The sequence below is a fragment of the Rhopilema esculentum genome, chromosome 3, assembly GCF_057945365.1.
Source record: "Rhopilema esculentum isolate cy_ngs chromosome 3, ASM5794536v1, whole genome shotgun sequence".
NCBI classification, from domain to species: Eukaryota; Metazoa; Cnidaria; class Scyphozoa; order Rhizostomeae; family Rhizostomatidae; genus Rhopilema; species Rhopilema esculentum.
Genome location: NC_142817.1, coordinates 2,145,393 through 2,158,591, shown reverse-complemented (window position 1 = coordinate 2,158,591; position 13,199 = coordinate 2,145,393). Strand labels below are relative to the sequence as shown.

At 34.7% G+C, this 13,199-nt stretch overlaps 1 protein-coding gene across 2 annotated transcripts in view; it reads left to right on the top strand.

The window, feature by feature from the left end:
* Positions 1–13,199, top strand: part of LOC135692713 (calcium-dependent secretion activator 1) — a 31,967-nt gene that overhangs the window by 3,631 nt on the left and 15,137 nt on the right. For both annotated transcript variants that reach the window (XM_065210964.2, XM_065210963.2), the window contains exons 4-19: positions 262–561; positions 1,537–1,626; positions 2,384–2,532; positions 3,061–3,151; positions 3,581–3,649; positions 4,810–4,862; positions 5,491–5,605; positions 5,953–6,092; positions 6,561–6,627; positions 7,430–7,538; positions 8,659–8,862; positions 9,784–9,920; positions 10,628–10,815; positions 11,836–11,937; positions 12,521–12,584; positions 13,033–13,156. In XM_065210964.2, coding sequence (XP_065067036.1) covers positions 262–561; positions 1,537–1,626; positions 2,384–2,532; positions 3,061–3,151; positions 3,581–3,649; positions 4,810–4,862; positions 5,491–5,605; positions 5,953–6,092; positions 6,561–6,627; positions 7,430–7,538; positions 8,659–8,862; positions 9,784–9,920; positions 10,628–10,815; positions 11,836–11,937; positions 12,521–12,584; positions 13,033–13,156 — 2,002 coding nt within the window. The remainder of the gene's footprint in view (positions 1–261; positions 562–1,536; positions 1,627–2,383; positions 2,533–3,060; positions 3,152–3,580; positions 3,650–4,809; positions 4,863–5,490; positions 5,606–5,952; positions 6,093–6,560; positions 6,628–7,429; positions 7,539–8,658; positions 8,863–9,783; positions 9,921–10,627; positions 10,816–11,835; positions 11,938–12,520; positions 12,585–13,032; positions 13,157–13,199) is intronic.

The following is a 13,199-nucleotide window of genomic DNA, read 5'->3' as shown; positions in this document are numbered from 1 at the left end:
CATCCTAAGATTATTCTATTGGCTAATCCGGGACATCCATTTTGTTATATTTGCTATGGAAGCCTTCATTTCTGTTTTTCTTCTCGTATTTTGATTGAGCAAGGTTTTGCAAGGTGCTCTGGTCCGAAGAAGTTTTCCTCATGCTTTCCATCCAACCCTTTTTTCCATAAACTCCCTCCCCCAACTCCCTTCTATGCGACAGATTTTCCAATGACCTCCCCAGGTATGTTAATGAAAAACTTTTGAGTTTTTAAATTAAAGGTTAACAGTGGAGGCTACTCATCTAACGACTTTCGGGAAGTATTCAAAGCCAATATCGAGAAGCGTGTTAAAAATCTCCCCGAAATTGAAGGGCTGAGTAAAGAGACTGTTCTGAGTTCGTGGATGGCCAAATTTGATGCAATTTACCGTGGTGATGAAGACCAGAAAAGGACACCAGCACGTTTAGCTGCCACTGCTGCAGCTGAGCTCATTCTATCCAAAGATCAACTGTATGAAATGTTTCAAACTATTCTTGGTGTGCGAAAGTATGAACACATTATTCTCTACAACGCATGCCAGGTACCTCCAATTAAATGTCTTTTGTTATAGTACCACAGCTCTAATTGCTTCTGCCTTCATGGTTTGTGCTGTCATGGACGGCCTCTTAAATTATTCTGCTATAATGCTTGCCAAAAGTCTTGGTACACTACACTAAATTAGAATATGTTGTACTGCACTCCCTCCCCCTTGCGAACAATGTTCTTATATTAAACGTTTAAACGTTCGATGTTGCTCAATTGATTAATTTCATATAACTATGATATTTAAATCTACAACAAAAATTGATTTAGGGGAGAGACGAATCCAGTGTCATTCTTTTTTACCCAAAATAGTTAATTCAAAACACAAAATAAAGCATAAGTTAAAGAGCGTAGCAAAGACTTATGGCAGGGTATGTAGATAGGGTCTCGCAGTGTCTTCGTATAAAAAGGACAGCGAAAGTCTAAAAGAAAGAAACTCCATTAGACCTTCTTTGGGTCGTTGCCTTCTTTGGGCTTTCACGATATAAATCCCTGCCTACTTATGCTTTTGCCTTGAACGCAACTCAATTTATTTATGCTGTTTTAGGGATGAATCTTCCATCTTGTGATTGATTTTTCTCGAGATTGTGTCCCTCTTTCGTCACTTTTGTTTTAATGAAATTGAATCAATGAGTTGCAGTTTTATTTCCTAGTTGCCTTATGACCATAAAAGCGAGAAACACTACTCATGCTCTATTGCTTATGACATTGATTGATTTCTAATAAAACCTTAATTTTTGTGCTACAGAATTTGATTAATTGATAAGCTCTCAATAATATTGTAATTTATATCTTTTCATCAAGACCCTTCTGTTTCTCATCTCCCATTTCCTTTTTTATATTCAAGGGTAATCGGACAGCTCAATTTACTGATTTCCCAAACAATCACGGCATCTCTGGCGTTTGTTTTTATGTAGTATTGCTTTACTGTTGTAAAGTTTCACTGTTGTTAAATACATACTTTATTTTAAAGCTTGACAACGCTGACGAACAAGCAGCTTGTATTAGGAGAGAACTTCAGTCGAGAAGAAAGGCCCTGGATGATGGAGCTGCAATGCGAAAGGTTTTTAGACTTAACTTATAGTGCACCAGCGAATGCCTTCATATTTCAGTCATTTGGCACAATACAGCATTTAAATTTCATTTTGCCTGGCTTGTTTAGGGGACCTTTAAAATCTACTAGATTTGTAGCTTAACGGCCATTGTAAGCTATATTGTGATTAAAGCATGGTATTTACAGTTTTGGCCACAGCTGTTCAAGCAAATGCTAATCACATACAGGGTAGCATGAATGTGAAATCCATCGTCCACCTGCTTCCTAATTCAAAGTTGTTGTCTTCTTGAGAAGCAGGGATATCCACATTGAACTAAGGGAGGGTGGTGCTAATCTCAACGTTGAACTGAAGGAGGGTTGTAATAAGTCCAAATTACATATTGAGATGGTCCTTTTAACCCTGATACTCAAGCAGAATAAAAGAACCCTACTTCGCCTAAGAACCCTGCCGTACAAACAGTTCATGATATTGACGTCATCACTCAGAATTATTTCTAATTGATATATGTTTTAGCGAGTGGCTTTTGATGGCAAATACTGTTGGAAGTACAACCAATATAAAAATATATTACTTAATATCAAAGAATAACGATTTTTTATAATAACATCGAAACAGCAGAGATATATCAAAGATTAAAATTATTGTGAATATGAATATATTTTTGCTGGTTAAGAATGTATTTGGATTACTGTGTACTTTATGAAGTATATCGTTAATACTTTTGAGCTGTACTGCAAATAATAAGATTTTGCTCGTATTTTGTAGGCAATGCCAAAATTTCTTATCAAAGATATGGAGAACAGTTTTATTGAGGAGCAAAAAACGATTATTAATCAGTTGATGATGAATTTAGAGCAGTGTCCCGTTGGAAAAACTGGATCAGAAGGAAAAAATGCACTCTACAAAATGAAAAAGTAAGGATAAAAAAAAACTTTTTAACCACATTTAGTGCGGAAGAAAAGTTGAAGTTTTTTCGTTTACAAGACTAACTTCTTTCCTGTGGAGAGTATAATGATTGGCAGGAAACGTGCTCGACCACGTGGGTAGATCATTTGTACCTAGCATCCGAAGGTAGTTTTAAGGATTCTAAGAAGCCATGCTTATTGAGTAGTGTCCTTGTCCTTCCTCTCCATTTGACCATTGAGTAGTGTTCCGGTCTTTCCCATTCCTTCACTAGAGATTACAGAAAGCTGGCCAAACCTTTAATTGCTCCTTCTCGCTAAATTAGGCCTTCTGCCTTTCTTCGCATTTTCTTAATCCTTTTTAAAGCCATTCTTTATAGATTTGTGATATATTAAAGGGCTATTTAGCATCAATGAGCTTGGTATGAAATATATGCTTCTTTTTTGACAACATTATTTAGAGTGTAACACATAACAAAGTATATTGAGCTGTTTGTAATTGGCTTGAGATTGCTATTGTATTCCTTGCTCTCTCATAAGAGCGCAGACATCGGCAATAACAATGATGGATGTTCATGAAGATGGCGAAGCAGTGTCAGAAAAGTTTCACTCGCAAACATTTTCCCTTCAGGTAATTTATTTTTGATTGCTACTTTGTTGCATATAGGCGCCTCGTAAAGTACTACCTAGATGAGGTTGCTTTATTGCTTCTTTACTGATAAAAATGTGCTAAGATTTTACATAGAGCATTACGGAAATCAGATAATAACTTGTCGTAAGGACGAAATTTCTTGTCCATCTTTCACATCAATTCAGTATGCGTTTTTCTTTTCACCATTCAGTCTTCTCTAGCCTCTAACGAACGTTATTGAAAGCTTTTTTCAAGAGCTGTCTCGTTTCTCGGTTTCACGTCAAAACAAGGGCTTGATTATTTCAACTATGTTTTCTTCTAATGTGTTTATTTCAAGAAGAATTGCTAAAATAATGAAATTCTTGACATTAACTGTACTACCTAGTTGCCTTTATTGAAGAGTCAGCATTTATATCTATTTTATTTTAGGTTACTGTATCTGAAGCACGAGGACTTGGGATTCTGCCTCCTAATCGAACAGTTCTCATTGTAATGGAGGTACGTCTATAAACTGGTCACGTGCATTGACTATACGGAAAGCTGAAGCTATGAGAACATTTTTGGCTAGGCAATAACTAGGTTTTATGATATATGGACGTTACAAATTTAGCAGTTTGTCATATAATGTTCGATATTGTATAGATAGAGATGTACACGCTTTGGTGTATAGAACAGTGCAGGTCTAGGACGTGACTCATTGCCTTACGCTTAATACGATCAATGGGCAACTTTTATGATATATGCTGGAAAGCTACAATCATTGCCAAAAGTACTTGGAACACCAAGCAATTTGCGTTGTGTTCTTATATTTATCCATTCTTTTCCTGGATACTCCTATTTTCGCACCCATTTACCCCCTAAACAATGTTGATATTTTAGAAAAATAACACAGAAGTCGCAAAAAAGCGTTCTTCCTATTCCCTACGTGGTTTTGTAGTAAACGAACATTTTCCAAAGGGGAGAAAGGGAATGGCTTGGAAACTGACGTTAGTGTACCAAGACTTTTGGCAAGCATTATAGCTATAAATGACTTAATTTATTGTTTGACAAGGCTGAATGATGTCGATCAAATATTCTTGCAATTAATGAAGTCATGACGATAGGTTAATTTCAAGTCAGTGCTAACTGATTAGTGTTTATTTCAAGTCATTAATCTCAAACAACAGTGCTAACTAGTTTTCCAAGGTTTTATCTAACACCTATCTGTTACCAAGGCAAACTAACATCAACCAAAAAGAAGTTTTCTATCATTCTATACCAACTCTATCTAGAAGTGCTGAACTGCAACTGACGTTAGTGGTTAATTAAGAACTAGCAAAATTTGTCTCGACAATATGGAAAAGAAAAGTACATTCTCTTTTGTTAATTCTGCAAAGCCTTTTGATTGGACCTTTTTGCTACTTTGTAGGAAGGCATTACTTTATTGTTCAATTATATTTTACTCTCTCTACAAGTCATTTTTACAAAGAAGGCTGCATTCTTGCATACAGTTACCATATACCGGGAAATTCAATTGGCAAATAAATAATTATTCGTCCAATTTTTTCATGATGTATATCAAGAAGCTTTTATACCAACATTTTCTCCTTGTTCAGTTTTGTGGTATGACTCTGCTCAATATGCAAATCAAGTTATTTTGATTCAACATCATTTTCTAGCTCGAAGGTGGTGAAAAGTTACAAACAGATCAGGCAGAGGCCTCAAAACCAGTGTACGTATAGCAACTTCCGATTTGCATTACTAGCTTCATTAAACTTTTTTTAATGCTTACCTCTTTTCAGTTTACCTTTTCCACCTACTTGTTGTATTTTTTAGGTTTTTCTTTCCCTGTGTTGTTTTACTTTTGATCCACACCTGGGTATATATGTACTTTAGGCGAAAATCCGAAATTTTGTCTCAGACAAAGTTTCTGGGGTTTTGCAAATTTTGCTCAGAATCTGCTCAGAGATATTCGCTTTCTGGCAGTTTTGTCCTAGATATTTTCGAAGGCTTATAACGATAAAAAAATTGAAAAAATTTCAGCAGAATGTATAACAGTGCATATTTTTAGGCTCTTAGTAATAATATTACATTGTAATACCTTTTACGCGAGAACAAATTTGTTCAGCTTTTTTATGCAAGCAAACGATGGTTTTTTCACTTGTTACCTAATGAAATACAAAATAAGTTTGAAGTTCTCGGTTTCTTCAAACGAAAGTGAAAAAGTACAATTTACAATGTAAAGGTCATTGCAAATAAAAGATGGCAGATACTGCAAAAAAATTCGTGTTTTCTGACTTATGAATTTTATTCTACTAAAAGTTTTACTGCCAACTCTGAGATTCTTTGTTTTTCTGCAGATGGGAAACTCATGGCGATTGGACATTAAATCAACCACTGCCTGAACTAAGGCTACGATTGCTGGCAGAGGACAGTTCAATGTTTGCTTTAGACAGTCACAAAGAGCTTGCTAAGGTTTAATAGCTTTTATAGTCAAGTGACACTTTAGCTGGCTCTTGTGCTTCAGCTCTTATTTTTGTAAAATTCTTCAAAATTAAATTTATTCCAGAGTGCACTATAATCTTTTTATGTTCTTGGTATTTTTGAAAGAACAGACATATAGCAAAATAAAGGTGATTCTTCATGTAGGAAAAATAATATATTGTTATTTTTCAAAATACCTAAAAATTTGTAATTTTTTCCTGAAGGGTTAACATTAAACGACGCTCTTATTTGTTGTTATAAGTTTAGTTTAATCATCATTTTGTTCCACATTGAACTTGAATTTATTTGTAAAATAAATTGATGTTTTTATTTAACAGTTTACATTGAATCCGCATTGTGGAATGTCAGAGGGCTACGATTGGTATCGTATGGTACCTTCAAAAGGTTGGAATGGTGACCCAATTGAAATAAAAGTATCAGTGAAATTTGAAAAACCACAGAATGTCAAGAAATGCGGGTATAAATTTCAATTGCACAACTCTAGTGACTTCGAAAATGCCTTAATTACGTCGACTATTTTTTCATTTTTACATCATGCTCCTTTAAAAACCTTTGTGTGATAAAGCTGCTTGGAAAGCTCTTTTTGTCTTTGTATAATGATTTTTTTGCCTCTCGTCGCAAAAGCTGTTTAGGTCACAATTATTTTTATGGACATTAGAATATTCTGTGTATATTTCTTGAATATTTATTTTCAACTATTTTTTTGCTTTGTGATCTGTCATGAACTGTGATACAAGCCTTTTTGTGATCATACCACTCTTCTGGAGATTCAATCTCTTAAAGAGTATTTTAATCAAGAGACGGGCTTGTAGGGATAAGAATTAAAGTTTGATTTTCTCTCAAAATATATTGCGCACAACATACAAACATATTAAGCACTGTCAAGCGTGAAAATTAACGAACATATTTCTATACTATGTTTTAGGTTTCTGTATATAAAAGGTCAAAATAAGTGGAAAAAGTGGAAGAAAAGATTTTGTATGCTATTTCAGGTATATTATATTATTATATCAGGTATATTATATTATTATATCAGGTATATTATGTTAGTACATCAGTATCAGTATATATCAGACTATATTTCAGTATATTATATCAGGTATTTCAGATATATTTGTACGAGTATTCTCTTGTTATCTGCTTTTTATCTTCTTCTTATCTTGTACGCTGCAAAGTTGTTTTAGGTGCCCTGGAAGTAATTTTTTAACTGCGAAGCTATCAGAATACAATTCAATTTCTTCTACTATGATATGTTGTTAAGGCTCTGTAGTCTTCAGTCTCGTATCCATAAGGCTAAACCTCTGAATGAATTTCATCAATTTCATAAAAATGGTCCGTCCTGTTGTACAGGAAAGAGTTATCCTTGCTTCTTTTAAGTTGATAACATGGTTAAAATATATTTCAGAAGAATTGATTTTTCTCAAAGTCATCTTGTCATTTGCTTAGTTACTGGATGATCAAGTGCTTGAAGCATAAAGTTGTTTTGATATGATATGTCATAGAATTTTTCAAAATTCGTGAAGCAATGCCAAGTTCTATAGGTTTTTCCTTATCAATAAATTTTTGCAGAGAATCAGTTGTCATTTTGTTATTTAGTTTGAGTATCAACCCAGGACTGTTCATTCTTCAATCTATTTGTTCTTTTATCAATATTGTCATGTTTTATGTTTTGTTAAACTTAAACTTTCTACGTGGTGATATGCGCCTACTGTTGAAAATGTGATAGAGCCGTGTAAAATTCTGCGTGTACGTCACCAAACAATATATGACAGTTCAGTATCTTTATCTTCTTAGGTAAGCCAATACAACTTCACACTGTGCTCGTATCGACCAAAGAGAGCTCATCCAACTGAAAAAATGAATATGCAAGGATACACTGTGGATTTCGCAGAACAAAAGCATGGTAGGCATTATGCAAATATTGATTCTCATAGTCTTCATTCTCAAAAGTTCTTGATTCTCGAAGACCATTCCTTCGATTTCCTTCTGCAGTTTTGTATATAAATATATTTATGGCCGGAATTTATGAATATTGGATTGAATTTATTCGAAAAGAGTTCCAAAGTCATAGAAATCTAGCTTTAGAATTTTTCAATTTTGACCAATAACCTGACAAAAATACCCCAAGGAGTATTATAAAATGCCCCTAAATGCGCAAGATCGGTTGAATGTCTTCAAAATGCTTGAGAAATACGGCCTGAAAGCAGGTTCTTTTCCCATCAAGTCTCTGTAATTTGGTCTTGGTTCATAACTTTTTTAATCAGGCAAGAATAACAGTAATCCGTTAGAACAAACTTGAAATCTTTCATTGCCGTATCTCATCCCCAATTTTAAAATTATTTAACTGATTTTGCATGTTCCAAGTTACTTTTCCTAATCTTGCAGACAATGTTGTCAAAGTTGAGATTTTCTAAAATACAATTTTATGACGTCACACTTTGGTACTTTCTTAACGAATGCGCTCACAAAGTTTAGTGTAATTCTTTGACACAACTCAAAACTTATCGTTAATTTGCATATTACACATTTTATTGTGTATGATTAATTTACTATTGCATGGAACTGCATTTCTTCTTTTATCTAGGAAACTGTAGATTTCTCCTCCGTCTTTTAGAATAATGTCTTACTATTTCTGTAAACATATTACTCATGAACGTATGTTCTTATTTATCCCCACAAAAAAAATCATTTGTCGATGATCGTTCAAAGGAGAAGCTTTGCCATGTACTAGTCTTTTGATAAGATGCGTATTTGGATAAATATTTACTTGTTCAAATTGAGGCGTATTGTAAAATTCGTTTCTCGTCGTAACCAAAGTATTCAAAACAATATTAGAAAAGTTAAGTATTTTGAAAGCTTATCAAATATTTGAAAACGCGTCGTTTTCAGATTTGGATTAATTCTTCACATAGAGATTTTGTAAATGCCTTAGTTCTGCAAACCAACATCTGGATGCTTAATTTGCAGGCCTTTTAATCAAATCTGTTACGCCAGTAATAAGTTGCTTTGTTCTGCTTTGACAGATGACGAACACCAGGGAGGTAGGTTTTTCTTCCGGGCTGTCAAAGAAGGCGATGTTGTCGAATTTGCGTCTGACGAAGACATTGACCGTCAACATTGGGTTTACAAACTGTACAATGCAACTGGACAATCATTCAAGCCTGCTGCTCCCAAAATTGACAATGCTGTAGCTGCCAGTGGTGGAGACACCTTGCCAAGGCCAAAAGGTTATTTATCTACTGGCAAACGCATAACATTAAAAAATGTCTTGTTTTAATGATTTTTATTTGAACCATGTATCTTCATACACACTAAAAGTTCCCTCTAAATGTACAAAGTTAGTTAGGATGGGTGATATGGCCAGTAGAAAAGACAAAGTTTGAAAATTTTTATAACAAATTGATATTGATATTACAAGGGTTTTGATAGGGAAAGACCTGTATTTTTGGGCCTATACCAACAAATTTCGATTAAACTGCATTTTAAAGCTACTCAAAATAGATGTTTTACACTTTATTACTCTGCCAACCTAGATTTTCAGCTCATTTCCCCATTGTCATCTCTTTTTCTTACTGAAGTTTCATATTTATGAATATGGAAAATACCATTAATTGCAAAGAGGTTGCTAGTAGGTGACTCTACCTTTGATTTAGCTTCAAATGACATCAAAGAGCCAGCCAAAATAAATTTGGCAGGCATGAATATTTTTTGATGTTCTTTTTATGTTTTTACGTTTTGTCAGTATCTCTTTCCTTCTTCCATTGCCCCATCTCAACGCCTGCTATATTCCGTAATGGCCCATGTATTTTACCCTACATTTCCCTACGGCCAGCTCCTTGTTTCCCCCTACATTCCCCTATATTTTTGCAATTTTCCTTATAACCCTTGCAAAATTGTGCAGAAATATTTTAAAAAACAACGCACCATACACTAAAATTTTGTTATAAACATTGAAACATCAAATAGTACTTCTATTTATACATCATATTATTTTCATTATCATCGAGCTCCTTGCGAGTATACCTCATCACGCATGACGTCACACTCTTGCCATCTTATAGTTTTGAACGCAGCGATACATTGATTAAATTCAGCGAAGCTTTGATTTTAATGTTCTTTTTTAACGTAATGATGCATTTCATCTTTAGACGCTGATAGAGCTCGCAAACATGGTCTTGATGAAGTCATTCAAGCAGACCCAGTTAAAGCCTTACATTTCAAATTATTTGAACTTCTACAAAGATTGACCCTCCTTCATCGCCTAAATGATTCTTACACCTGTCTAGTAAGTATCGCAAACATGGCATCTAATATTGCCGTTGTCATTTTTCTTGATTTTCTATCTAGTATATTTGTTAATCAGTCTATTCAGTTTGCAATTTTGGTCTCGCGCAACCATTATTAGAGATACTTCCGGGTAGCTTTGTGGAAAAGAAACGACCTACAGTGTCGTTCATCATAGGTTGGAGTCCTGCGCTGGTTGTGTCACTCATTCGCATTTCCTCCAACATATTTTTCGAATGCTGTTCTGCACTAAAGTATTTTAAATCTAATTCAACTTAGGCGTTTTTATCTGAATTATTAGTTTCACGTCCGTTGAATCAAGGGCAGGCTCATCCAAGAAAATGATTTTGTCAAAACACAGTCGATCAAGAATTAGTTCAATTGATGAGGAATTTACTAGACCGTCCCCCCACCCTTCCGCCACCCCACCTCAAATTCTAAAAATATAGTATCGCAACAACACTGCAACGTCTATTTTGCTGCTAAATATAAGATTTTTTATTCAAACAATCTCACTTAACCGATGTATCCTGGTATGTTTGAAATATCAATGCTTGTTTTGCGATTTTTTAAAGGGTTTGTCTCAACTTGGGTCTGACAAGGCTGCTGGGCTAGTCGTAACATATTCTTTGATTCTCCTTGTGTTGTTTCTTAATCAAGCGTCGAAACAAATTATGCTGTTATAAAATTATCCTGATTTCACCATAGGGATGGTTTTCCCCTGGCCAACTGTTTGTTCTTGATGAATACTGTTCCCGTTATGGTGTCAGAGGTTGCCATAGACACCTTTGTTACTTGTCCGACTTGCTTGAAAGAGCTGAAAATGGCGTTATGATCGATCCAACACTGCTTCACTATAGTTATGCATTCTGTGCATCTCATGTCCTTGGCAACAAGTAAGTCTCCCATATCTCAGCCTTACCGTCTCAGCACCGTTGAAGCCTTAATTTTGCTAGCGACCTTCCTCTTCTATAAATCAGATGTTTAGTTCTGAATCATTGTTCTGGACAAATCATTGGTTTTTGCGCATTAGACAGGGGTGCATTTTCACATTTAAAAAAAATTACTCTACGAAACAAAAAACTACAGTTATAAACAACTGTAAGCAACTCAATATATTTTATTTCAAACTTTGAAGAGTTTGACCTCAGTTTATGGTCGTTAGGATTATGTGAAGAAGGCTCTACTGCTCCTTTGTAACCGAACTCACTATGGTCACCAGTTCGATATTTGCTTCCTTCATTGCTTCTCTAACAAATACAGGTTCATACATGCGACAATAGAAAACACGTAGGTCTACTGTTAGCAACGAGAAGGTGAAGTAATAATTGTCAAATTAAACTTACGAGGCCTACCTATTTGCTCGTTGAAAATGAAAATAGTCAGATCAGTAGAAAGTTGTGTGGATAAATACTTCATTGAGAGCAAACAATTTCACTTCTCCTCATTCATATCTGGGAGGTACAAGAAGAAAAATTTTCAAGCTTTCATTTGCAGGCAAAACAATGTTTGTCTCTAAAGCTGCAATGTTTATTTCATTTTAAAAGAAGTTGTGAATCACTTTTCTTTGTAAGTTTATTCTATTAGCGGTCTTATTGTATTTTGAAGTTATATGCTTCTTGTGCTCCATATCTTGTACTGACTGTACCTTAAAGACTGAAGAGGCAAAGAGCTAAAGATAAGAATGGTTTCTTGATTATCATTAAAGTGACATTTTCATGAAATATTGGTACCAAAATTCATTTTACAACAGCACATGGTGTCAAGGTAATTTGTTGAAACCTCAATTTTGTAAGCCAGATCAGGTGATATTTTCACGGATTTTTCCGAGCCTCGGTACGTCTAATCTTCTTTAGTTGAAGAAGACCGCCTCTTTTGCCCATAAACCGTCTCTTAATAAAGCTGTTTTATAATAGGCCAGATGGTGTAAACACAGTCACAGTTGATGAGAAGCAGCGTTTTGAAGAGATCAAAGAACGCCTGAGAGACTTTTTAGCCAATCAAATCACGCAATTCCGGTGAGTTTTGATCCAGTTATCGGTTCTTGGGCGAGTGGCCATGAATATGGCAAACATGATTTTTCTTTGTGGAAATGCGATTTTTCTTCTTTGAAAGAAATTTTCATATTTAATAATTTAAAAACCTTTAAATTAATATAGATTTTAAATTTCTATAACTTTCAATAAATATGAGAGCTTTGATTCACTATTTATTTTCATTTGCATTTCACCTCATTCCATTCCTTTTTCTACCTGCTTGTGAGTTTTTTTATTGTTGAAGTTTATATGTCTAAATGGCCATAAATTATAGATCCTCTAGATCCTCTGCGTAATTTTCTTTTGGCTGTTAAGCTGGCCTAAAGTTTTTACTGTTTTGAATGTCATAATAAAATGATTTAATGATGGATATTTGACCTGAACTAGTTGAGGAGTTTTCTCTTTTAGCTATATTATTCATTGAATTTTCCTAAAGAGTGCAAAAACTTGAGCTATGAATTTTTGTACTGTATATTCTGTAGTAAGACGTTTCTGATAGTTTCCTCGGATCTTCATACAACTACTTTTGAGATATTTTCTTCTAATGTAAGCTTATTTGCTTCAGATATTGTTTCCCATTCGGAAGACCGGAAGGCGCTCTTAAAAGCACACTGACATTGTACGAAAGGGTAACGTGTTAAAATCAATTACCGGAATCATAGAAAACAATACTGTTTGTTAAAAAAAATTTATTTCTACATAAAGCTCTTTAGACAGACCATTATTCTGGAGTCAAACGGAGTTCATTCTCTCATTTTGTCTATCCACTCAATTGCTTGTTAACACCTTTTTATCAGCAAGGATTGACTGCAAAATAATTACCAGTGAGTCTGTGTAGCTCTTATCAGTTTTACAACACGATATTCTGTACCATATAAAGTTTCCCATTATAAAGTTAATGGATTTCATATATTGTATATTGTTGCGACTCGTTCCATTGCGTTCAATTGCATTATATTGTGCCCTAGAGAATTGTATCTCACTGCACCTATCCAGTAAAAGCAGAATAAAAATACTAGCCTTTATTCTTATTTCCAATATCGTTAGAAATAAGCACCTGACTACTTCTATCCCAAGGTGTTGACAAAGGATGCTGCTGCCCCTGTTGATCCTGCCGATGTTCGCTCTTCGGTTCGAAACTGTCTACGCAAAGCAGCTCTTGTGAATTACACAAGGCTTTCTGGCTACGCAAGAATAGAAGGTAGCTCACATACATTTCTAGGTCTTTGATGGAAGCCTTATCC